This window comes from Glycine max, chromosome 13, assembly GCF_000004515.6.
Source record: "Glycine max cultivar Williams 82 chromosome 13, Glycine_max_v4.0, whole genome shotgun sequence".
Lineage (NCBI taxonomy): Eukaryota > Viridiplantae > Streptophyta > Magnoliopsida > Fabales > Fabaceae > Glycine > Glycine max.
This window is the reverse complement of record NC_038249.2, coordinates 3,786,646-3,811,610: the sequence shown is the minus strand read 5'-3', so window position 1 is coordinate 3,811,610 and position 24,965 is coordinate 3,786,646. Positions and strand designations below refer to the sequence as shown.

At 33.8% G+C, this 24,965-nt stretch overlaps 1 protein-coding gene and 1 long non-coding RNA gene across 2 annotated transcripts in view; one reads left to right on the top strand and one right to left on the bottom strand.

The window, feature by feature from the left end:
- LOC100778148 (probable 2-isopropylmalate synthase) overlaps window positions 1-24,965 on the bottom strand; it is a 46,356-nt gene that overhangs the window by 17,430 nt on the left and 3,961 nt on the right. The window contains exons 2-6 of the mRNA XM_014766178.3: window positions 14,862-15,075; window positions 14,703-14,783; window positions 5,640-5,732; window positions 5,457-5,543; window positions 4,414-4,514 (exon numbers count right to left, since the gene is read on the bottom strand). Coding sequence (XP_014621664.2) covers window positions 4,414-4,514; window positions 5,457-5,543; window positions 5,640-5,732; window positions 14,703-14,783; window positions 14,862-15,075 — 576 coding nt within the window. The remainder of the gene's footprint in view (window positions 1-4,413; window positions 4,515-5,456; window positions 5,544-5,639; window positions 5,733-14,702; window positions 14,784-14,861; window positions 15,076-24,965) is intronic.
- LOC102668880 (uncharacterized) lies at window positions 7,935-11,261 on the top strand. The gene is made up of 2 exons (XR_417532.4): window positions 7,935-8,362; window positions 10,584-11,261. It is a non-coding gene; the product is annotated as an uncharacterized lncRNA (long non-coding RNA).

Here is a 24,965-nt window from a genome sequence, read left to right as displayed (position 1 = left end):
GGAATTATGTTGCATGTGAGAGGTGCCAAAAGAAAGTTACAAAAGAGGGAAATCAATACATTTTTAGAGAATGCAAACAACTATCCAAAGGCCCAACAACAAGGTTTAATGTTTTGTATATAATGAATTATTTTTTTATAACAATTAAATAAATATTAAAAATTTTAAAATCTTTTTTAGGTTCAAGATACAATTGAAAGTCTCTAATGATGCTAGTGTAGCAACATTCAAATTGTTTGATCGAGATGCACAACAAATTCTAAGCACAACAACATTTGAACTCCTTCACACAAAAAATGCCAATAAGGCTGACATACCCCAATATTGTATACCCTTTGCAAATGCACTTTCATCCACTAATTAATATTTTTATTAAAAAAAACAACCAACTTCACCATAACAAATATCATTAGATGAGTCAGGTGAAGAACTAATTATAAGTTAAAGCCCAAATCTACAAGCATCCAACAAGTTAAAAGGTGCATCTTCATCATCCAATGAAGAAGTTTATCAAATATCACAAAGTCCATTAAGAAAAAATGTGAATAAACAAATTGTCACACGTCAAAGTCCAAAGCTACAACTATCCAAGAAATCAAAAGATGTATCTTCATCATCAAAAGAAGAAGAAAGTCTATTAAAGAAAAGTGTGAAAAAACAATCTGTCATAAGTAAAAGCTCAAAGCTACAAGCATCCAAGAAGTCAAAAGATGCATCTTCATCATCAACTGAAGTTTATTCAATCTCTGAAAGTCCATTAAGGAGAAAGGCAAATAAACAAATTGTTCAAACATCCTCTAGTCAAGAGTCAATCTTACTTCAAAGTTTAAAAAGGAGCACACCAAAGAAAACAAAATTCAACAATAGGTCACCGACAAAAGGAAATAAATACAAAAAGTCTATTTAAATGAATAATTTTTTGTGTTTTATTCGCATCATTTTTATGTTCTTTACCATTATGGTTGACTTTTTCTTTCATTAAATATATTTCTTTGACTGCTCTATTATGTCAATTTCACTTTATTCTTATATTGCTCGTATAAAATTTATACATAACGCTTACTTTTGTCTTCAAGTTAATCGACTTTAGTTGAGTGGTCAACCTCCAATTTTAGAATATTCTCTTATAATATATTGATAAATAAAAAATATCTTAATTTAAAATTTAATTTATCAAACAAATAATTTATTTAAGTAGAAAGGTAGAAGCTTTCTTCCTTTTTGTGCAATGGACAGAACCTTAAGTTAAAATGTCTGATCACAAGTTCATGCTCAGGATGAGCAATACGTGGTTTCGTCTAGTATTGCAACAATAGCAACATTGTTCCTGTACAACATTCTTTTTCTCTTTTCCTTGGCTTCTTTTTCTCCTTCTATTAAATAGCTTAGGAGCAACAACAATTGCAGTCTCCTTATTTAGCTCTTTCTCCTTGATGGCTTCCACCGAAGTTAATGGAATGAGACGTTGAATGATTCCAAGGTATTCCTTCCACTTTATAGGTTCTCGAACAACATTGGGATGATTTTTTTTTTTTCAAATTTGAGTTAAGGGAATGAGATGTTCAATGACTCCAAGGTTTTGATCCTCTTTGGTTGTTGCACCACTTGAGCTAATGGAGCTTTAGGTTCATCAGATTTAGTAGTGGCTTCCACTTCGTCCACTCTTTTCCTCTTAAGAGGTTCTTCAGTTTCCTCATTCTAAGATAGAATTAAAGTGCAACTTCAAGGTTGTCTTTGGTGTTGGAAGCTTCAACCTAGTTTTGGATTTCTTGGACAAACGAGCCTTCTCAACAACATCAAGTTCCTTCTTCTTACTAGACGCACAAGTTTTTGGATTTGACTTTTTCTCTTTAGCTTCCAACTTTTTGATTTTTTTTATCAGAGTCAATGAACTCAAAAGTCTCTTTATCCATTACCACTAGCTTTGGCCTTCTTCTTTCTTCTCCCTTCTTTCTTGTTATTTAGATTTTTTTCTCTTTTAGGCTTTACTTTCAAATCAAAACCAAGTTGTATCTTTTTAATACTGTTGGTGCCAAAGAAAACTTATTTAACTTTAGAATCGCCTTTCAGAATGATAGCATTGCTTTCCTCTACAAGCAACCAATAAAAAATAGTTGGGTTTCATGATCTATAATTTAAAATTTTCGAAAGAAATCATGAGCCAAAACAACGATAAAATTGTTTTAAATGAACTTGTGTCGAAATTGCTAAAATGGTCTATGTCCAATGATTTTGATAGCAGAGACTATCAGCTAATGGTGAAGTAGAGGAGCAGGATAAAGGAAACTAAGAAATTAAGAGAAGATAAGCAAATTCAAATTTTGTTTCTGTGTATTTTCATTCCTTTCTCTAGATATTTATTGGCTTACACTGCTTATTGATTTCTTAACAGAAGATAGCAAATTTTGTTATAACAGAATTTGAGGGAGCACTATATCTGGCCCCTAACTAACTGCAGTGCACTAAGGTTGTCTCCACTAAACGTAATCCCTGAGGTAAGTGGGTTTGTTATGGTTCCTTGCTGGTATGCTATTAGCTACCACCTCTGTAGTGTTGTTATTGCTATCAATACCCCCTTATGGAAGATTAACCTTGTCCTCAAGGTTGTAAGTGAGGCGGAGGTGATCCCTAAGCTCCTAAGAAGTGTCTTCTGGGGTGAGGTCATCCCATTAAACTAAAACTTGTTGGGTTGGTGGAGTGGAAGCAGTGTCTATCTTCCAATCCAAGAACTGCAAAGGACGGACAATTGGATGATTGTTTGTACTTAGAGGAGGGAGAGGGGAGGTGTCAGAAGTAATGGGCCCTTGATGTGGTTTCAGGAGTGAAACATGAAAAATAGGGTGTATCTTGGAGCCAGGAGGCAAATGTAGTTGATACGCGACTGGGACGACACACGCTTCTACAAGGTAAGGCCCGTTGTACCTCTTTGAGAGTTTGGAGTAAGAAGGCTGCAGAGAGGTCTGGTGATAAGGTCGGAGTTTAACGTACACCCAGTCACCGACGTCTAATTGGACATCCCAATGGTGAGCATCAGCTTGAGTCTTCATCACATTCTGAGATTTAAGCAGCCTGCGTTGGAGAGTCAAATGCATAAATGACTTCGAAGGGAGAAAATCTTGTGCCATAATGCACGGATGTATCATGGGACCATTCTGCCAGGGGAAGAAACTTGAACCATTGATTAGGATGATCATGAAAGAATGAGTGCAAGTATTGTTCAATGACCCTATTGAGGACTTCCGTCTGGCCATCTGTTTATGGGTGGTACGTCGTGCTCATACAGAGTTTGGTTCCACTCAAGCGGAATAGGTCACGCCAAAAACTGCTGATGAAGATTGGGTCTTGATCAGACACCAAGTTGCGGGGAAAACCATGTAGCTTACAGATTGTGTCCAAAAATAGGACAGCAACCTTGTGTACCGTGAATTGCGATGGAAGAGGGCCAAGATGGGTGCCTTTGGAATATTTGTCGACAACCACCATGATCATAGTGTAATCATTAGATATGGGCAACCCAGTGGTGAAATCTAGGGATAAATCTTCCCAAAGCATATGTGGACAAGACATTCTGATACTATAAGTGCTCTAAAATGTCCATCCTATGCGTTGCACAGTTTTTATAATTGTGTGCTAAACTTCTATATCCTCACTTTGAGTAAATTCTTGTAATCTTCAAACATGTTGTTTCTGAAAGTGAGAAGTGGATTAGTTTGAAACAATACCTGAGTTTTCAATCTCAAGGAAAGATTATTTTTTGTAAAGTCAAAAGTGGATTAGAAAATATTTGGTGTAGCAATAAGTGACATAGAAAATACTCGTCTACAACCTCGATTTGTTAAGTATAACCCTTCTAAGGTAGAAAGAGAAGTTAACATAGTTTGAAACAACACTCAAGTTTTCAATCTCAATGAGAAATTATTTGTTGTAAAGTCAAAAGTGGACTAGATAATATTTGGTGTAGCCATAAGTGGCATAAAAAATACTCGTCCACAACCTCAATTTGATAAGTATAACCCTTCTAAGGTTGAAGGAAAAGTTGACATAGCTCATTTTGAGTGAATAGTATACAACTTGTGTTCTTGTGTTTACACTTTTTTTTTCTTTTCTCACATTTTCCTAGATGAAAAGCTTTTCAGACTTGTTTTAAAAGTTTGTGTTTTGCAAAAAAATTGCAAAAAGTTTTCAAAGTTCATATACTCATTATTCAATTCATCTTCTAGTGTGTTTCTTTTATTTCAATTTCTACATCACAAGCACAACACAAAACAATATTTTCAATTAAATTTCAATTTGAGGAAGTCAAAAACAAATTTGTGAAATAATATTGTTGAAAATCCAATTCACCTTCCTCTTATATTGATAGTCATGCTTTTTCTAACATAAGCATATTTGAGAAAAAAGTATTTTGCATACCTAAGCTTCCCTAGCACAATACCAATTCTGGTGGTTCTTTTATGTCCAATTTCCTCAGGAGATATTGTTTCATATGTACCTTTATGTTTAAGCATTCCATCCTACAAAGTAGAAAATAAAATAATAAAAAATTGGATAAAATATAAAGGAGAAGTTTCATATAGTCTTAGAGCTAACTTCACTAGACAAATAACACCCGTGAAAGAAAGAAAGAAATGAAAAACTTAAATTGTATTCTTGCAAAGAACTTTAATTATATAAAAGGAATCAAAATAAAATTATAATATACATTTGATTTTGAGTTTTACAAGGGTTGTGTAAATGAAGATTAAAAGGTTTTAATCATATATTAGATTGTTACTATAAATTAAAAAATCTTGTACTGTTGAATGTTTAATATAATAGAAAATTCAACATATGTATTGATTTAAAACAAGCTAAGAATTTTAAAGACATTAAAATTTGTAAATGACAAGCAATTCACGAATCCAAAAAACTATAAGTAATAGAAAATGAATATTGAAATATTTAATATATATATATATATATATATATATATATATATATATAGAGAGAGAGAGAGAGAGAGAGAGAGAGAGAGAGAAGTGTTGTTTTGTGTTCTAAATGACAATCTTAATCAACGTAAGAACAAAATATATACATTAAGATAGTAGATTAAAAGAACATCAAGTAAGTTTTCAAATTCTTAAATGTTATTTGTGGATATTCATTTACAATGCAAAGTTTAAAATTCCATAGATTTATTAAAAGAAAACACAAATTGCGAAACTAATTAACTTTGAAATTTGGATATCACAATGAAGTGTTTGCTAATACTTCTTTCATGCTAGTATACTAGTATGACTAAATTACTAATTGTTAAAAACTCTAGTAAACAAGTTTTACAAAAAAAAAAATGTAGCATACTGGTAGATTAAATTGACAACATAAAAGCTAAAACCTATATGCTTTAGGAATACAATGAGTGAAGTGTCTTAATACTATTATATAGCAGGACATAGCATGTACAGGATACGACTAACCTGATGAATGCCACTTGCATGGACAAATGCATTAGCACCAACAAGAGGCTTGTGAGGTTGTAAATGCATACCAGAGTATTCTTCAACCTATTGATAGAAGTTATGAAAATTTGAAAAGAACAAAGGTAAGTAAAAAGAAGAGAGAGAAAATATAAAATACAAGAATGGATTCAAATTAAAAACCATCTTGCTTGTCTCTAATATGTGTCTTGTATTGATTCTTGTATATAGACCATTTAAGGCATGATCTCCCTTGGATGCCAAGACCATCACAACCTAGAATGAAAAAAATAACAAGGGAATGTGTGATAGAATATTAAGGAAAAGATTGATTAAATAACAGTGGACACATGTAAGCACTATAAGAGTATGTTTAGCCCAACTTATTTTCTACTTTTTTATATCTTAAAAAAGAGAAGTTGATCCAAACACTCTTTTTAAAAATCATGTACTTAAAAAACAAGTCACTTATTTTTTAAAAAAAATTGTCAAAATAATATAGCTTAAATAAAAGCTAATGAGAGGAGCTTAAATCCAACTTAAGTGGAGCTTTTTCTAAACATTCATTGTTTGAATCATGTCATCATATGTTTTTTTTTACTTTGCTTCTTTATTTTTTTGCTTTGATTTGAAAGTTCAGTTGTTATAATTTTAAAAGCAACCTAAATGAATTGGGTGGAACACACCTATGCTAACTTCAATCTTTTCTTTTCATGGGATATTTGTAAATATAGATTATTGACCTATAAATTTAATTCCCATTATGTATGAATTATTAACTATAAAATTATAATCTTTTTATATAATTTCATAAAATTTTATTAATTAAAATATTTTTAATATTTTTAAAGTTAAAAGTTTTAATTACTTAAATTAATATTTTATCATCTTTAAAATAATTCTATACACATAAAATAAAATTTTCGCAATATTACTTTTATTTTAAAAAATATTTTGTCTTTGATAAGATAATGATTTTTAAATAAAACTGTATTTTTTTTTAAAAAAATACCATTCAACTTTTTGTTTGAAAGGAACTTTTAATCTTAAAAATGAAAGTTCACAAACAACTTTTACTTTTTTTTTAACTTTTTATAGAAAGAGTAAATGTTAATGCAACAAGTGATATTTTTTAATAATTATAGAAAGCTTAAATGATAGAAATCTATGACACATTTTTATAATAATATCAACCAACATCATAAGTAGCACTTTGATCTTATCTTATGAAAATAAAATGAATATATTTTTTTTATCTTATCACCATCTTGACTCTTAAGAAACAAAAAAAAAATAGATTATTTAAAAAATAATGGAATAATAAAATATGACAAAGCCTTAGTAAAGATGTATATGACTTATTGATATGTGCAGATGAGATGTAAATAAACATCTTTATGGAAAACTATCCTTAGTAAAGTTTTAAGTTATTATTCAAATTCCTTGTGTAATACTCTTACTGTCACTATTTATTTTTATTTGTATAAATTGAACATAAATTACATTTGATTGTAATATGTAATAGGTTTTTCATGATAGTTTTTACTATGTAAATTTAGGGATAATTTTTTAAAATATAAGCTAAAATTTCATATATAAAAAAAGAGTAGCTAAAAGCAAGAGAAGTGCATTAGCCATGTTAAAAACTCACATATGATTTAGCCAAATAAAACCAACAACTTAACCCCGAACAAAATGCCCCAACAACACCCAAAACACATAGGGATGGTCACTATAATTTTAAGACTTGAAGTTAGAATATTATTTTTGGATTGGTAATGGACATGCTCACTTAGGTTATTTTTTATTAATATATAACTCAGATTCTTAATAAACTAAAATGTTCATTTGTAACACTTCAAAATTTATAACCCTGTAAATTGTTACGTAAGTAATTTAATTAAGATTTATTTAATTATTTATTATAAGAATGTCTTCAGAAATTGCATGTGATTAATAAAATAATTGTGTAAAATAATGAAAAATAGAAGAAATTAGTAGTTTCTTAATAATGGTTATTTAGAAAAGTCTACAAAAATCAATTATGTGAATATGTGTGTAATTATATCTCAATGTTTCTTGTTATGAGAATTGCATGTAGTGTGTGATTTGATTAAACGTTACGTGTTAACTTATTTATTTGTTAGCGAAATGTCTTTAAATAATTGGTTTTCTTTAGATTAATTGTCGGTAAGTGTTTGCTAGTGAATTATTTTGCCTATGACATTTTGATGTGATTTAATTCCTTTTAAGAGACAGAATATATATATTTGATCATTAGGATTTATTTAATTACACAAATATATCTCAAGTATTAAGTTTTATAAAAAAATAATTTGATTAAATTTAATTCTTAAAGTTAGCAGAAAAATAATTTCCGTCGCGAGAAAAATATATTTTTACAATGTAGAGTTACACTGTGTAAATTAATTACCCAGTGTAAACCCTTTTCACAATCATAGCAAATCTCTAGTCACCAATGGGGGAAGGGGCTAACAATTCCTTGCCACACCCTTCCTGAATCCTCTCTTTAGCCACTTCAACACTCAACCTTCACACACCACCCTCCTAACCAATCAAAATTCATGCATACCCGTCACACTCACTCTCTACTCATTTTCCCTCAACTTAGCAAACAAGTTAGGTTCTCTCTCTCTCTCACCAAAAACGCTTCAGATGACCCTCAATTGAACCAAGAGCACTCATATCCTCTTCTGAAACACACAAATTCGTTAACCACCAAGTAGGAAGGAAGAGTCACTCTAAAATCTTTGCACTAGTTTTGTGTTGTGCTTGCAAGGCTTGGAAGCTTACATAATCTTAACCACCTCTTCCTCTAATTTTCATGTAGCAGTGAAATCTATGGTCAGCAGGTCTTTTTGGTGAACGCAACCCTGGAAACCATGGTGATTTGATCCTCCATTTCATTGCACACATCAAAAGTATCTTTTTTTTTATAGTTTTTTTGCAACTGTACTTTGACAAGCTAAGATCTTTTTCTTTGCATGCATGACCTATCTTCTTCTTTTGTTCATTTTCATGCTTTAGAAGAGCTCCCAGTACAAAGGAGACTTTTTCCATGTTTTTTTTTATATTTTATAAAGAAAGTTTGGATTTTTGAAAATGGGCAATGATTAGGGAGAGGTTGGCTGGAAGGTTTAGTTCTATGGACAAGTCTCGAGGTTTCAAGCCTTGAATGAAACTTACCTGTTGGTTTTTCGTGAAATTGTTTTTAACTCTAGACACAATTTTCAACACCTTTAGTGTTCAAGACCTTGAGAGATGGGGTCATTTTGAAGCCCATCTATGACATGCAAAGTGACTACCTTGTTGTGCAACGAGTGTCTGATCGTGCTCAATGTTTTGTAACTTTTAGCTTATGTGGTTGTCATCTGAACAAAAGGTTTACTTGTTATGAAAATATAGAAATAAATTCTATTTAGAAATTTAAATTTAAAAAAATATGGATTTCATCTTCATTTTCTAAAGGCCTAGCAAAACGGAGTTGAATAAGAAATGAAATATTTAGGTTTTGGGAAAAGTGTTAGAAATAAAATTTTACTAGGAGCAACATAGGGAGAATTTTTGTGTAATTTTTACCTTGCTTAAAAGAAGGTTTTTTAGTTTCACACTGTAAAAAATATAATTCTTTTTGGTTTTGGGAAGAGGTATAAATTCGCAAATCTTTGAACTATGTCCAAACTGAAGTGCTCTCTGTCTTGCTGCCTTGTTGAAATTTTTATGTGTTTTTGTAGATTTTTGCTAATGAAGTACTTTACCTTGTTGGAAAGATAAGAAATTTTCCTTTAAGGCTGTATGAAAAATTTTCAATCATAAATTTTTTTGATAAATTTTAAAGAGGCTTGAATGTTCTATGCTTTTAAAACCTAGGGTCTTTAATGCATGTTACTTGATGTATTGAATCATTAAATTTTCACTATGTGTTGATGTGTTTCCTTGTTAATTTTTTGTCTAAGGATTGTGTGCTGAATTTAATGATTTCAATGAGTTAAGACCTGTTTTTTGATTATTGAAAGGCCAAAGGATTGTGAATTTTGAGCAACTATAACTATGGAATGTGATGTTTTAATTGGAGACCGGGAGGTGTGACATCAGGCACTGTTGCACGTGATCTTTTGTGTGTGACCTGGTTGGCTTGTAACTGGAGACGATAATGATTTGTGTGCTAAGACCTATGTGTGGTAGATACAAGGACTCGGGCACGAGTCCTGGTATCAACTAGGACAATGTTCTAATTGGCATAGTGCATCTCGAAAGGCATGCACTAGGTGTGGATTAGAACCCCGTTCTAGTGAACATTGTGTGTCTCGAACAACGTACAATGCTTTGCGTTAGTTTGCAAGAACATGAACATAAGTACCCATGTGACTAGGATGTTTCCTTCGAGAGATTAATGCGCTTGAGAGACGTACAAGGAAATTTAGACTCTCAACGGTATGTGAAGATTTTTTTCAAGAGAGTTGACTTTGGGGGACATGCAGGAAGTTGTGAGAGTTCTCTAGAAGATGATCGATTGGCGGTTTCCACCAAGAGGTGTAGATGGGATTCCTATTTTGTGATTATCTTAAGTTTGATTGATTCTCGGACTTGGTTCACCTTTCTACGATGTTTTGTACCTATGCAATTGGGCCCCACGGTAATGACAAAGTAAGCACTCTGTGAGGAGTGATAGAGGATTAAATCCTTAGAGTTAGGATGGCCTTACAGGTGGTACCTGGGTTATGTTCACTAACTTATTGTTTCTTGGGGGTATGGTGTTGAGGTTGAGGTCTCATTTTCCATAGTGCCAACTTGGCAATCCTGACAAATGCAAGACATAACTAGCTAGTGAGAGCTTGCCATCATACCATGGCATAGGGTGTACTCCTGGTAATCACTCAAAATAAAATTTTGTAACTCCAATGAGTTTTGGGAGTTTCAGTGGCGGTTGGCTAATGTGATCTATATGATTGAGTTAGTAAAAAGAGACACCTTAGGATGCATGTAAGACCTAGTGAATAACCACAATGCAGTGGTTGTTATCCTTGTGTGTTTTTGACTTGACTTAGGGTTTTTGTGTTTTGGCTAATGAAGCAGAATGACTCACCCCTTATGTTTTTATTTTAGGATCATACTACGGGTAAAGAGATGACACTATCTCGAGGATAAGTGCACTTGGAGGTGATGGATACACGATGTGATTAGAGGCGTAGATAACTTCCTTGGGTATATTGGTTAATTATGCTCAAACACCTACTGACTTATGCTTGGGTGTAGTTTCCAAATTGGCTTGGGTGTTAGAGATTACTACTCTAAGTCCAAGACCTTTATCTCTCAATGTATTTGTTATGGGTAGGCCTAGGCTTCAGACTTTTATTTCTATATTCAACCATCAGATTCCATTATATGCGCCTTGACTCACTCATGCCCTTGGATGTATTTAACACTTTCAAAACTCAGTATGCTTGTGTATTTATGCACTCTTTACATGTATTTCAGCAGTTTTAAGTTATTTAATTTCTCTTTCCTTTCATCTAAAAAGGTTGTTGATTGACAATGATCTTAGGCTCTTAGATAAAGGTGAAGTTGTGAGGAGTTTTATAATGTTATCCTTATATTTGTATTTTCTTCTGATAGCCATAAAACCATTAATGATAGTTTTTAATATTTGAAACATTTTATCATTAGTTTCTATGTATTTCATTTTCAATATATTGTATTGATCCACCAACATATACAATCTTCATTTTTTGAACTTAGTTCAATCACAAGTGAAAGTCAAGGTGACTTATATTTCCTTTGCAACCATACATGAATATGTTGTAGTTTTGAGTATTGCAAAAGACAAAGTCCCATGTTGCTTGGGATAGCTTTGGCTCAAGTGTTTATATACCATTTTGTGATATGGACTTTCAAAGTGGCTACCAGGAGATGGAAGTCTCATGCACATGAGCATGAGTTGTGTGGGTTTGTCATAGTGCAAATCCACTAATTTTACCCTCCCCCTTGCGAGTAGAATCCTTTTACATTTTATTCAATTAAATTATTTTGAGATTTATTTTGAATTCAAAAAGCACGCCTATCCAAAAGTCCCAATTTTAATGAGACAGTTTTTTTATTTGATCCAATTACAAAAATCATGGGATTTTCCTTCTTTCTACCTCAATCATTTGATTGTTTAATTAATTAGTATCAATTATCATTAACTATTTTAATTATTATCTTTATTATTATTAATTACTCAAACAGTCATGTGGTCCCCTCCAACCCAATAAATATGAGTCTCTTTGACTCTATTTTTTCACATCAAGAATTATCTCACCTCGTTTCTCTTCTCTAGTTTGCTTTCTCTGTTCCTAGGTTTAAGTTTTAGCCCTTGCTAGTTTTGTAGCCTCATAATGTATAAGAAGTTCCTGTTGTGTCATGAGGGACTTGCATGGGATACCGCAGATAAATCTTTTAGGGGCATTGCCAAAACACACCTCATGAAGAAATCATTTGTGATAAAAAAAACCAACTTAGAGAGAATACAATGACATTTTTGTAAATAAATGTAACAACTTTACGAGGGTTTTTCAAAAACCGTCTTAGAAGGTTGTCATTCTAAGATAATTGTGCGAAAAACCTCTTAGAAAATTGTCATTTTAAGACATTTTTTACAAAATAGTCTTAGAATATTTTACACTGTTTTTAATATTTCATTTCTCCCTCCACCTTCTCGCGCTCTCACTTTTCAACTTCCCCTTCGACTCCCCCTCTAGGGTTCCCAAGCCATCACCTCTCGCGCTTTCATTTTGAGGTTTGGCTCCACCTCTGCTCTAACCTGCAATGCCCTTTCCCTTCCTTTATGTTTTGGTTTGGCTCCACATCATTCACTCTCATTGGCCAAATTTTCACGCATCCCACCATATAAACCTCGCATTCACTAAAAGTCTTGAAATACATACTCTTCTCATATTTCTCAGTCACTAGAACTCATTTCTACCTTCACTTCGCACATCTTGAACCCTCTCTTTCCAACAACTAGGTTAAAGTTCATCAATGGCTGGTTGTGGCAAAACCCTAGGGTCCAGCACTGCCAAAAAGGCCACCTCAAGGAGTAGCAAAGCCGGCCTCCAATTCCCCGTCGACCTATCGCCTGTTTCCTCAAGGCTGGAAAATATGTCGAGCGTGTTGGCGTCGGTGCTCCCGCTTACCTCGCCACTATCCTCGAATATCTCACAACCGAGGTAATAGCCGTAATTTTAAATCTGATTTTGAAATTATCTCACCATGTGATTCGATCTAGGGTTTTGTATTTCAATTGGTTTAATTTCCCCTAATACTTGTTTGTTTTTTGAGCAATTGGATGATTGGAAAATTGGAATTTGATGTTTTTATTTTTTAAGTTTTGGAGTTGGTTGGAAACGCTGCGAGAGACAATAAGAAGACTCGAATTATGCCACGCCACATTCGATTGGCGACGAGGGACGATGAAGAATTAAACAATGCTTGAATCGTTATTGCATTAATTAGCTTTCTTTTTTTTTTTGTAAGATTTTATGTTCTTTATCCACATGATATAAATGCTCATTGGTTCAGCTCAATGGTTATTAATTTATTTCCTTTTGACTTTAGTTTATTTTTTATAAATTATTTAGATATGTTATGTCACTTAAATAGTTATTAAAGTAATATATATGATTTGTTATATGTTACATGATTTCATGAATAAATCTTCTTTATTAGGCAAAAAAATAGTGTTTTTTTTAATTTTCCTTTTTTTAAAAGACATTCTAAGACGGTTTTTGGGAAAACAGTTTTAGAATTCTCAATTTTTAAATTTTTTGTTAAAAAAAAGACATTCTAAGACGATTATTTGAAAAACCGTCTACAATCTAAGACATTTTTTGGAAAAACCATCTTAGAATTCTCAATTGTGAACCTTTTGTTTTTTTAAAAAATATATTCTAAGACAATTATTTGATTAAAAACTGTCTTAGAATAATAGCTTTTTTAAGATGGTTTTTTAAGAATCATCGTGGAAAGTCTTCACTTTCCATGACGTTGGATTCAAAGACGATTCAAAACCGTCTTTGAATGCTTTGAAAAATCATGGTGGAACTCTGTTTTTCCAGTAAGTACAAGGTTGTGTCCAATAGCATATACCTAATCATATATTCTATTATTTTATAAGGAAAAAGATTATAAGGTATCATACTTTTGTATTCAATTGAATCTTGCTTACATTTTCTATAGCCTATTTTTCCCTTAAGAAAGGAATCCCTAGAGGTGATTTTGGAACATTATAATCACCATTAACAGTAATACTCCAAAGTGTGTATTAACTAGATTTCATGAACATTTTCATCGAGTCCCTCTAATAAGGATTTTTATATTCAAAGAATGTTATAGAATGTTTTTTAGGAGCCAATTAAAGTACAAATGATATGACATAAAATTTAAGTTATAAACAATGATAAGGAGGGAAATGGTTACATAAGATTAATTAGAACATGACTATTGAATGGTTACATAAATAAAACAAAATTTTATTTATGATCATCTTTCAGAAAGTTTGAATAGGTATAGGCTTATTGTGAAGTGATATTGGAAAAGAAATATGAAACTATGGTATGATTAAGTAATTTAAAAGATTAACAAAAGAAACAGATTGTGGAAAAATTAAAAAAAGAAAACAAAAAACATTCTCATGGAAGATAACATGCCTAGAAATGTGATATTTGTTAATTTTTAGGATTAAGAAACTGATTGTGTCATTGATATTCTTTATAACTACCATAATGGCAAACAAAAATTATCAATGATGCATGTTAAAAAATTTATTCACAAAAAAAAAAAACAGTGATAACATGCATGTTAAGAGTAGTGATACTTAAGTTGAATAACAAAAGAAACCAAAAACCTTTAGATTACATTGTGTAAATAAATTGATGACAGAAAATGATGAAGAAATAAAGAAAGCTACAAATATAGAGACTATGAACATTATCAAGGGAAACGTAATGCATTATTTCTACCCTTTTAGTTTGTAGTATATAGAAATAAACATTAGGACTTAACACCTTTATCATGGAAAAATTTAGGAAACACAAAATATTATGTTTAGTCTCATATTCACATTGGACAAATTAATTTATAATAGTGTTAAATTGAGCATGCATCCAAAGGAATCATGTTGAAATATAACAAAATGATTTTTTTCCATAATGGAAAAATTCATACATAAGAAAGATTGATACTTACCTCTTCTAACGACGCATTTCCAGCCCTTTCACCAATCCCATTAATGGTTACTTCTAATTGCCGTGCACCTGTACGAGCACCCTGAGAGTAACCAAGACTATCTAAAAATTGCTATGTAGTTCAATTGTCCAAATTAACTAGTTGAGTTGTACGTTATACCTCGATGGTGTTAGCAGTAGCAAGCCCAAGATCATTATGACAATGAGTCGAAATAATAACATTCGCAATTCCTGGGGTATTGTCTTTTATATCAACAATTAATTTTCCTAACTCCAATGGCATTACTATACCTACAGTGTCGGCTATGTTCACTGTTGTTGCCCCGACTTCAATAACTACTCCAAGAATTTCATAGAGAAATTCTCTATCTGATCTGTTATCATATTGAACAATACAAAATAAAGGTTCAAAATTCATAAATACAACAATATTTAAAACAAACAATTATGTACATAATATTCCGTAGATACAACATTTTATTAAACAAGTGCTATATAGATCATCCTGGTGATATGAAGCTTTAAAATTGTGATGTTTATTGGTATTGAATTCACTACATACTTAAGTAATAAAAATTAAATAGGCATTGTTGTTACATAATCTAGAAAATGTTAAACAATTTCTACTATGCATAACTAGTGCATACAAATAATTGAGAATGGTTAAGAAAACCCTAACAAAATATGTAAAACTTTCTAAAAATGTAGTTATTTTTCTGTTATATATATCTTTCTTTAAAGACAACTCTATTTAGAGATACAATCTGACACTACATATGGATACTTCTTTCAATAGAGATTTAAACTTTAGTTCATCACATACTAAAGGACTAGTCCCTTCCACTAAACCAACCCCCATTAGTTGTTGTTAGTTATTTAGTCCTTAAAATAAAAGTATTTGAAATTAATATATTTAGGTTAAATTAATTTGTAGGTCTCTAAACTATTTAACATTATTTTTTAATTAATTCCTTGAATTTTAGTTTCAATTAGGTCCTTAAACCTGTACTTGTTTTTAATTGTGTCATTTTGTCTAACTCTCATTATGGAAAATGAATCACAAGAACCTAATTAGTCTTTGAATCTAGTATTGTCACCTCTACAAGTCTACACTATGCATTTTCATCTCTCTAGGCCAACATTCACACCTCTTTATGAAAGTATATATGATCGCCTCTTCATGTAAGTCTTCTCGCCTCTATAAATTCTAAATCTAGTATTCTTAATCAAGTTTTTCAACCAATATTTCTCACCTCTCTAGATCCATTCAACTCAATTATTCTTTTACAAGTCTCTCCAAGCTTCATTCTACAACAACCCGCTCAAACTCACGTAATTGACTAAGGCAGTTAATTTTTCGTAAAGGCTGTTATACAGAAGGACCAAAGTAAAAAAAAAAACAATAAGTTCGAGAACCCAATTAACAAAAATAGTTCCGGAAACATTAAAAAAATATATCAAAGTTCAAGGATTTACGAATTAATTGAACATATTATTTATTGGTCATTTCAATCCTAAACATTAGGATATATAGTTTGATCTTTCATGTTGATATTTATTATGCATTTTAGTCCCTAATACATGTTAATTAATTTGACCTCTAACATCAAAGATAACAATGAACCTAGTGGCCGAATTTTGTTTAATCGCCAACTTTCAATACTAATGGTTGATTTTTTCAGTGCAAATATTTGTTTTTTTCAAAAAATGGATTATTTAATAAGCTAGGAGCTACCTTAAAATAAAAAAAAGCTAAGAGCTAAGTTATCTTTTAATATCTATCTTTTAACACCATACCATTACTATTAAAGATGGATTTTCGATTCCAAATATTGATGAGTTCTTGGATGAGCTTGGTGGTGCAAGCTGGTTTACCAAACTCGATTTGCTACAAGAGTATCACCAGATACTTGTGCGCAAGGACAACGTACATAAAACTGTATTCCGCACTCACCATGGGCATTACGAATTCCTTGTAATGCCCTTTGGCTTTTGCAATGCTCCTTCTTTACTCCAAGCATTGATGAACACTACCTTTAAACCCTTTCTACGTAAATTCATTATCGTCTTCTTCGATGATATTTTAATTTACAGTCAGACATTCGCAAACCACCTTCAACATTTGGATTGTGCTTTTTGGATCCTACAAGATGGTCAATTCTTCCTTAAGTTATCTAAATGTTGCGTCTTCCAACAACAAATTGAATACTTGGGTCATGTGGTGTCCGCTACTGGTGTTCAGCCCTTTCCCGACAAGATACTTGCCATTCAACAATGGCCATGACCTACCTCCCTTAAAGCCCTGCAGGGATTTTTGGGTCTCACAGGTTTTTATAGATGCTTCATCAAAGGATATGCTACCATAGAAGCCCCTCTGATTCATCCCTTGACCAAGGAACATCTCATCTGGTCACCGGAGGCCCTACTATCCTTTCATGCGTTACTAGAGGCAGTCAGTGTAACACCTTGATATATATATCTATATATTATTAGTAATTATGTTTGATGTTTGATTATTTGTTGCGTTATTTTCATCCGAAATTATTTTTAAGGAGGTTAATTTAGTTAATAGAGGGGTGTGGATAGATAAGGATCTAGCTTCTCAAAGAAGCCTCTTGAGAAAGCTTCTCAAAGAAGCCACGAGGAAGCTTCTGGAGGAAGCCTCTTAATGAAACTTCTAGAGAAAGCTACATGAAGCTGCCTCAGTAAAAATGCTTCCCAGCCTTCGTTAACCGTTGGATCTTCTCTAAATTTGGTCTTCAACTTCACAAGACACTTTTCCATGATTTGACCGTTGGGATCTTTGAGAAAATGTCTGGAGTGTGCTAGAAGCTTCCGTTCCCGAGAGCATTTCTTATTTAAGCACTTCAGCCTTTGCTTTCGTGTAGCTTAGGAAAAACGTCATTTCTTCTTCTTTCTTTCTTTCTTCCAAAGCCATTTCTAAAGTCCCAATCACTTTCTCCATCACCCATAGCCACCATTAGCCACCACAAACCATCGTTGTTCTCCATTGAAACCCCACACCGAGAGGAACCCTTCAACCAAAGCGGAATCTTCCAACTTGGCTTGCGGTTTCGATAGAGAATGAAACCCTAATCTGACCTTTCATTTTCTTTCGACGTAACCATGATTCTACGCTTGTTTCTTGTCTTTGCATCTTTTCTGACTTTGGAACCGCCATTGCATGTCTTATGCTTCCTTTGAAATGCATGTTATTTTCGTAACCTACATTGAACTCCGGTCACATTGGCGTGGTCGGAATTTCCTAATGATGTTCCTTTGTAAAACCCGAAATGCTCTCAGCTCTTTCATAGTGATGTGGGTGTTTGACCCAGAGCATTGTTACTAGCTTTGTTTTCTGAAATCCATACTAAGTCTCCTTCGTTTTGGCACGGTAGAGGCTTGCGTGGAATCGACGAGCAAGGACAAAAAGGAATCTTCAAGTGATGCGACGAGGAATCCGCGGGGTAGCTCACGATAGGTAAGGGGAGTTTATTATAAAATTTACCGTTTTAACACCATAGTTAGGGTCAGGGAACCTAGCTATGAGGATATCTGCCTGTCCCTGTTGCATGCTGATTTTTCTTCAAAGAAAATTACGTTTTAACTAATGGGATGCGATATATATATATATATATATATATATATATATATATATATATATATATATATGTGTGTGTGTGTGTGTGTGTGTGTGTGTGTGTGTGTGTGTGTGTGTGTGTGTGTGTGTGTGTGTGTGTGTGTGTGTGTGTGTGTGTGTGTGTGTGTGTATTGTGATGAATGATATTGTTGTGGTTGTTTGATTTGTGTTGTTTGAAGACCTGTGAGTGTGAATCTCAGGCATGAAAGATATGTATGTATATATGTGCGAAATGCAATTTGTTGTTGATGTTGCTATTGAGGATTTTAATTGATATGTGATGATAATGATGATATTGATTTGAGATGATGTTGTTAATAAAGACCATGTCAACATGAATTGTTATTATTGAGGAATATGTGAGTATAAAATAAGGTTGTTGTTGTTGTTGATAACGTCATGTTGAGAATGACATGGAAATGGAATGTTGATTGATGTTGGAAATGCATTAGCATGTGCATGTTGTGTATGTTCGTGGGGGGCACTGTGCACTGACCTTCTAGGGTCTTTGGCACTAGCTTTTGGCCACAAACATACGTCGTATGAAGTGTATGTCATGGGGGGTAGAGTGCACTGACCTTGTCGGATGGCCCAGACGTGGGTAACTAGCGTGGTTAGAGAATCTAAGCATTTCTGAGGGGATGCTTAGGCGCTTTAATTGGTCCATGGTCTTTGGCACTTACTTTTGGCCGTGATCATAGCTCATACAACACAGGAAATAGAGTAACTGTGGCCAAGTGTACTTTGTACTAGGGGGCTGTCACCTGGTAGGGAACACCTTTGGGCTCCCAGGCTGATCACCTATGGGAGGGGGGCTGTTACGTGCACAACTGGGTGGTCTCGACAAACTCAGCACAGTTCCCTAAGTGAGAGTATCGTGTGGACACGCTTAGGCAATTTCCTGAGATTTGGTTGTTGTTGGTACGTACCACATTGCATCTGAGTGTTGAGTCAGGTGCATGCATCATTCTGTGCAGTCTTGATTGGGTCCATGGATGGATGATGAGTAATTGTTGAATGTGGATGATGAATATTTGTTGGATATGAGTGTTGAATAATGATTGTTGTGTATGCTCATCATGTTTGCCTATGTTCCTTGCTAATTGTGGTTATTTGGAATTGGTATTGGTTCTTTTTATAATGAACTCACCCTTGCAATTTTGTATCATGTGGTTGATACCTGTGATGATCACGAACCTTGTTCGTGGGAGCAGAATGACAGTGATAGGGTGCAGGGAGTAAGATTCTGGTGAGGAGCCGCCGAGTCGACGTGATTGACGTTTGCGTTATTTTGGGAGAGAGTTGTATTTTGTAATCAACTCCTCCGTAGTTGGTTTTTAAGTTTTATTTTGTTGAGTTAAAGATGTAAAACTAGGATTTTAATTATATCTATGAACACATTTAATTTTCGTTATATGTATGACGTGTATCGAATTATTGTTTCTAGGTAATTATGCATATTCACTTAAGTAATGGCGTGTTGTTGGATGAATTTATGTTGTGATAAAATCACTTCTATTTTCATAGTCAAAAATTAAGGAAGTTCTTTTTATAAAAAAAAATAAAAATTGAAATCATCGAATATTAGAGTGTGGATACCGTAGTGATGAGGCGGGTCGTTACAGTCAGCTCAGCACCAGTGCTATGCCTACCAGCACCCCATAGCTTTTTTCAGTAAACCATTGTGCCCTAAGCTTCTTCAAGCCTCCACCTATGTTAGTGAATTATGCGCCATAACAGCTGCCGTAAAAAAATGCAGACAATACCTATTGGGTATTGATTATTCTCACTAACCATAGGAGTCTCAAGGAACTAATGGCTCAAACTATCCAGACACCGGAGCAACAGAAGTATCTCACACGTTTAATGGGATATGATTTTATCATACAATATCGCTTTGGCCACTCCAATGTGGTCACAGATGCCTTATCTTGTACCTTTGACCATTCCAAGGGAATGGTCCTCACTTTTTTAATGCCATATTTCATTTTTATAGATGAACTAAAAGGAGAGCTAGCTGATAACCCCGAGTTTAATGCTCTACGACAAGGCTTACAAGAGAACCCAACCAATCGTCCTACTCTAACTTACAGTGATGGGTTGGTCTTACAAAATGGTCGCATTTGGCTGCCCAACAAACTGAACTTCATCAGGCTTTTGTTGCATAAATTCCACTCCACACCCACAGGCAGTCATATGGGTGTCACAAAAGCTTTGGCCAAACTACATGACAAATTCACCTGGAATTCTATTCGACAGGACGTTCATGATTTTGTTGCACAGTGCCTCAACTGTCGATACACCAAATATGTGACCAGGAAACCAGCAGGATTGTATCTCCACTACCTTTTCCTACTCAGCCATAGGAGAACTTATCACTCAATTTTCATTGTCGAATTACCGATATATAAAGGAAACACCACAATACTGGTGGTTGTATATCGATTCTCCAAAGGTATTCATTTGGGCCTTCTTCCATCTCAATATATTGCCTATCAAGTTGCCACTCTTTTCCTGGACATAGTTTCCAAGCTTCGCGGCATGCCTCGGAGCTTAGTCTTCGACAGAGAACCCTTGTTTATTAGTAAGTTCTGGCAAGAACTGTTTAAGCTATCTGGCACAAAGTTACACTTAAGCTTGACTTATCATCCTCAATCTAATGGTCAAACTGAGGTTATGAACCGCATAATTGAGCAATTTATGCGTGCCTTTGTTCATCATCGCCCATCGCCATGGGGTAAGTTCTTACCTTGGGTCGAGTGGTCGTATAATACTTCCAAAAATACTAGCACTGGAACCTCCCCATTTGAGGTCACATACGACAATAAACCATCGACAATCCTTTAGTATATCACAAGCTCTTCTTTAGTAGAGGCATGGGACACATTACTCACCACATGTGAGGAAGTTTTTGATAGCTTACGTCATAAATTGTTAAAAGCGCAAGCTCAAATGAAACATTTTGCAAACAATAACCGTCCAAAAGTACACTATGCAAAAGGTGACTGAGCTATGGTCAAACTCCGTCCTCAATGTCAGTCGTCCCTAACGGGCCCCAACAAGACCAAGCTCACTAAATGTTTTTATGGCCCCTTCAAGGTTTTGGAATGTATAGGTACTGTGGCTTACAAGCTCCTTCTTCCGTAGGACTCACATATCCACCTTGTCTTTCATTGCTCACTCCTCAAGCCATTCTGGCATGATGCAAGAACTGAACCCAGCCCACTTCCATTACCTGGAAAGGACTTCGACAACTATCCTCTCATCACCCCTCTAACTATCCTCAATACTCGTTGGGTAGACACAAACAATGGACCTCGTTTACATGTGCTAGTGCAAAGGGCCAGTTTACCAGTTGACGACACATCTTGGGAACATTGGGCTTCATTAAAGGAGAAATATCACCTTGAGGACAAGGTGATTTTTGAAGGGATTAGGAGTGATAGACCAGTCAACATGCATGAAGCCCAGCATGGAAGGCCTCAGAGGAAGGTCACACCTCCTCAACGTTTTTGCGATTACGTTTAAGTGCTAATGTTTCAAAAGCATAGTTGGACGTTGTTAGATTCTGTTATTTAGTGCATGTCTTTGTCGAGTTGATGTTAGGGCTTGTTCCCCATTATAATATTTGTATTTTCGTGTAGTGCTTATCTTTTGGTGCCCTACAAGTGCCTATATATATGATAGCGCATTGTAGGAGGAATAAGAAGAAAATATCTAGTTCTCTCTCTATTCTGAATACTCTCCTTCTTCCTCCTGTAGCTTTACGTAACAAGTTGTTATAACAATGGTTACAGGGTAGATAGAGCCTTTAATCTCATACATATTATTCAAACTCTCAACCACTAAATCAATTGATCTAGCGGGTTAGCCTATAATATATTTGTTCTCCTCTTTTCTTTGCCAATTACCTAATCTTTATTTTTCTCATTTAAAAAGGAAGTTATCTCAATATAAAACCGGTGTTTAAAATTTAAAAGATTTCATTCTAGACTACTTTAAGAGAAAACAAGGATTCAACATAACTGATTAAGTGTAGTTAAATCCTTATTCAATACTTAAAACTTAGAACAAGCGTATATATGAGCTACAAAATATCATGTCAACGGCGTATATCAACAGTAATTTAATATAGATTTTACCGGGATAGAAGTGAAGGCCTTTTTTAGGAAGGAATTTCAAAGTAATTAACATTAACATGTAAGACAAATAACATAATGCATAAAGAAGTTTGACACTAAAAATACATCATATCAAGAGTGATTGACCTTTGGGTCTCTCTTACAAATTATTTTCAAAAATAGGATTATTTAAAATGAATCACTGGTATGAGATCATTTAAAACTACGTAATGTCATTTTTTACAGTCTAAAAAAACTGTCAAAAACTGACCATTAGTGTATTTTTTTAGATATTCAGAAGATAATCATTAGTAATTTAAACCAATCTTATGTCAGTAATTTTTGTTTTAAAACAACCTCATTTTAGTAAATAATCTGTTAAATTCCCTAAATTAGTCCATCGTCCTAGTACTTGTAACTAAAATAGTAAAATCTCTCGCTGCACAAAAGAAATTTCAACAAGAAGGTAATTAAGAAGGGCGGTTGCTTTGGCTTCACCATGGTATATTTCTGGAAAGAAATTAAATGACAACCATGAGTGATGCCATATGGGAGCGAATTCATATTTCCGATAGGTGTGCCTTAAAGTGTAAAAAACAATAGAAACATGGTGTTGCCACTAAAAGAAAATGAAGGATCTTAATCTTCTAATACATTTATTTATTTTGAAAGAAATAAAACAACAGCCATTAGTGATGCTGTGAGAGCGAATATTTCCGATAAGTAGGCCTCACTACTAGAAAAATTGGATTTTAAGTCGGTTCTTATGCCCATGTCACGACGGTTTTCAACAGTCGTTAATGCCAACGTCGTAAAATGTATAAGCTATTTTACGACGGTTATGGAAATCGTCGTTGTAAGGTTTTAATACTACGACGGTTATCTATAACCGTCTTAGTATGCGCCAAATATTACAACGTTTCTTCTATAACCGTCTTAAAGTGCACAGATAATTTTGGGTTATAAAGACGGTTACGATAACCGTCTTAGTAGGTGACAATCAAAATTTAGTGCACCCGTAACTGAGACTCTTGAAGAGTTCCCTACAAAGGAACAATATGAAGCTCATATTAGTGCTGTTGTAGAACCTGAGACCCCTGTAGAGAAACATAATAACACAGGATTATGGTACTTGGTGTATAAGCACATGGTATCAAATATGGATGAAAACAATTCCGAGTCACTAATTGATGGGGCAGACAAAAAAGAGTCAGGGTTTGATGGGAGCAGAACAAGAGGAGCTTCCTTCTCTTATGAAAGTACACCCGTGACTGATCAAGAGATGAAATTTAAGGACCATGTCGTAGCTGATCCAGAAGTTGCACGCCAATAGAATAAAGCCATCAAGATGGTAGACGAAGCAATTGATTCAATTCTTCTAGATGATCAGGATGACTTATCAGACAAGGAATCACTCAATGACAGCACAATTTTAGACAACTCCAAACAATCCAATAGAACTGAAAGAGTATACAGTGAAGGCCTGAACCAAAAAGAAGAAAAGATAGAATCCTGGAACGGAATGATCCAAAAACAAGAAGAATCAGCACCAAAGGAGCAAAACAAAACAAACCAGAAAATGTCTACAAGCTGGAGCAATCTTAAAAAAGTGATCCTGCTTAGGAGATTCATCAAGTCATTGGAAAAAGTAAGGAAATTCAACCCAAGAGGGCCTAGATATCTACCTCTAGAGCCTGATTCAGAAGCTGAAAAAGTTAACTTAAGGCATCAAGACGTGGAAGAACGAAAAGGTACGAAATAATGGATGCTTGATTATGCACTTTGACAGGTTGTTTCCAAGTTAACCCCTGCTAGGAAAAAAAAAAGTGGAGCTGCTGGTGGAAGCTTTTGTTTCCAAATTATATTTTGATGTTATTTATGTTCATCAAATGCTAAGATATCTCACAAACGTTTTATTATACTAGTCAAAGAAAATTTGTCCATATTTTATTTGGAAGAGTTCAAATTTTTTATTTTTTAAAGTATATCCTGAATAGTTTATTTGGGAAAATAAAAAATAATGAAGCACTAAATGTGCCCAATAGCAAGAAGGCAGAAGCAAAAAGTTTGTGAGATATCTTAGCAAGCTTCCATGCTAGCTGTTGGGTGCCTAAAGACGTTAAAGGTGTGGATGTAATTTTTCCAAGATTTAATTATTAATCAGTTCCTTCAATCAATCTTATATAATTTGAGGTCTTATTTTCTAAATGAAATGATTTGAGTTCAATTTTTCCTTATAATCAACCATGATAGAGGTAAAAAAATATGGGAAGAATTTAAAACATTTGTGGCAATTACTATGCTTCTCCTGTATTTGGTCTATTTTACTACATAGGAATGAAATTATCTTCAAGAATTATACTATAAATTAATTGGAACAAAGTGTTGCAACTAATCAAAGTTGAAGCTGGATTTGGATCAAGTCAAAAGTTTCAGGTTCTTCATGTTTTGTCGGGTGATATTTAAACCAAATGAGCTTTTTTTTTATCTATGCCTAGGAGGT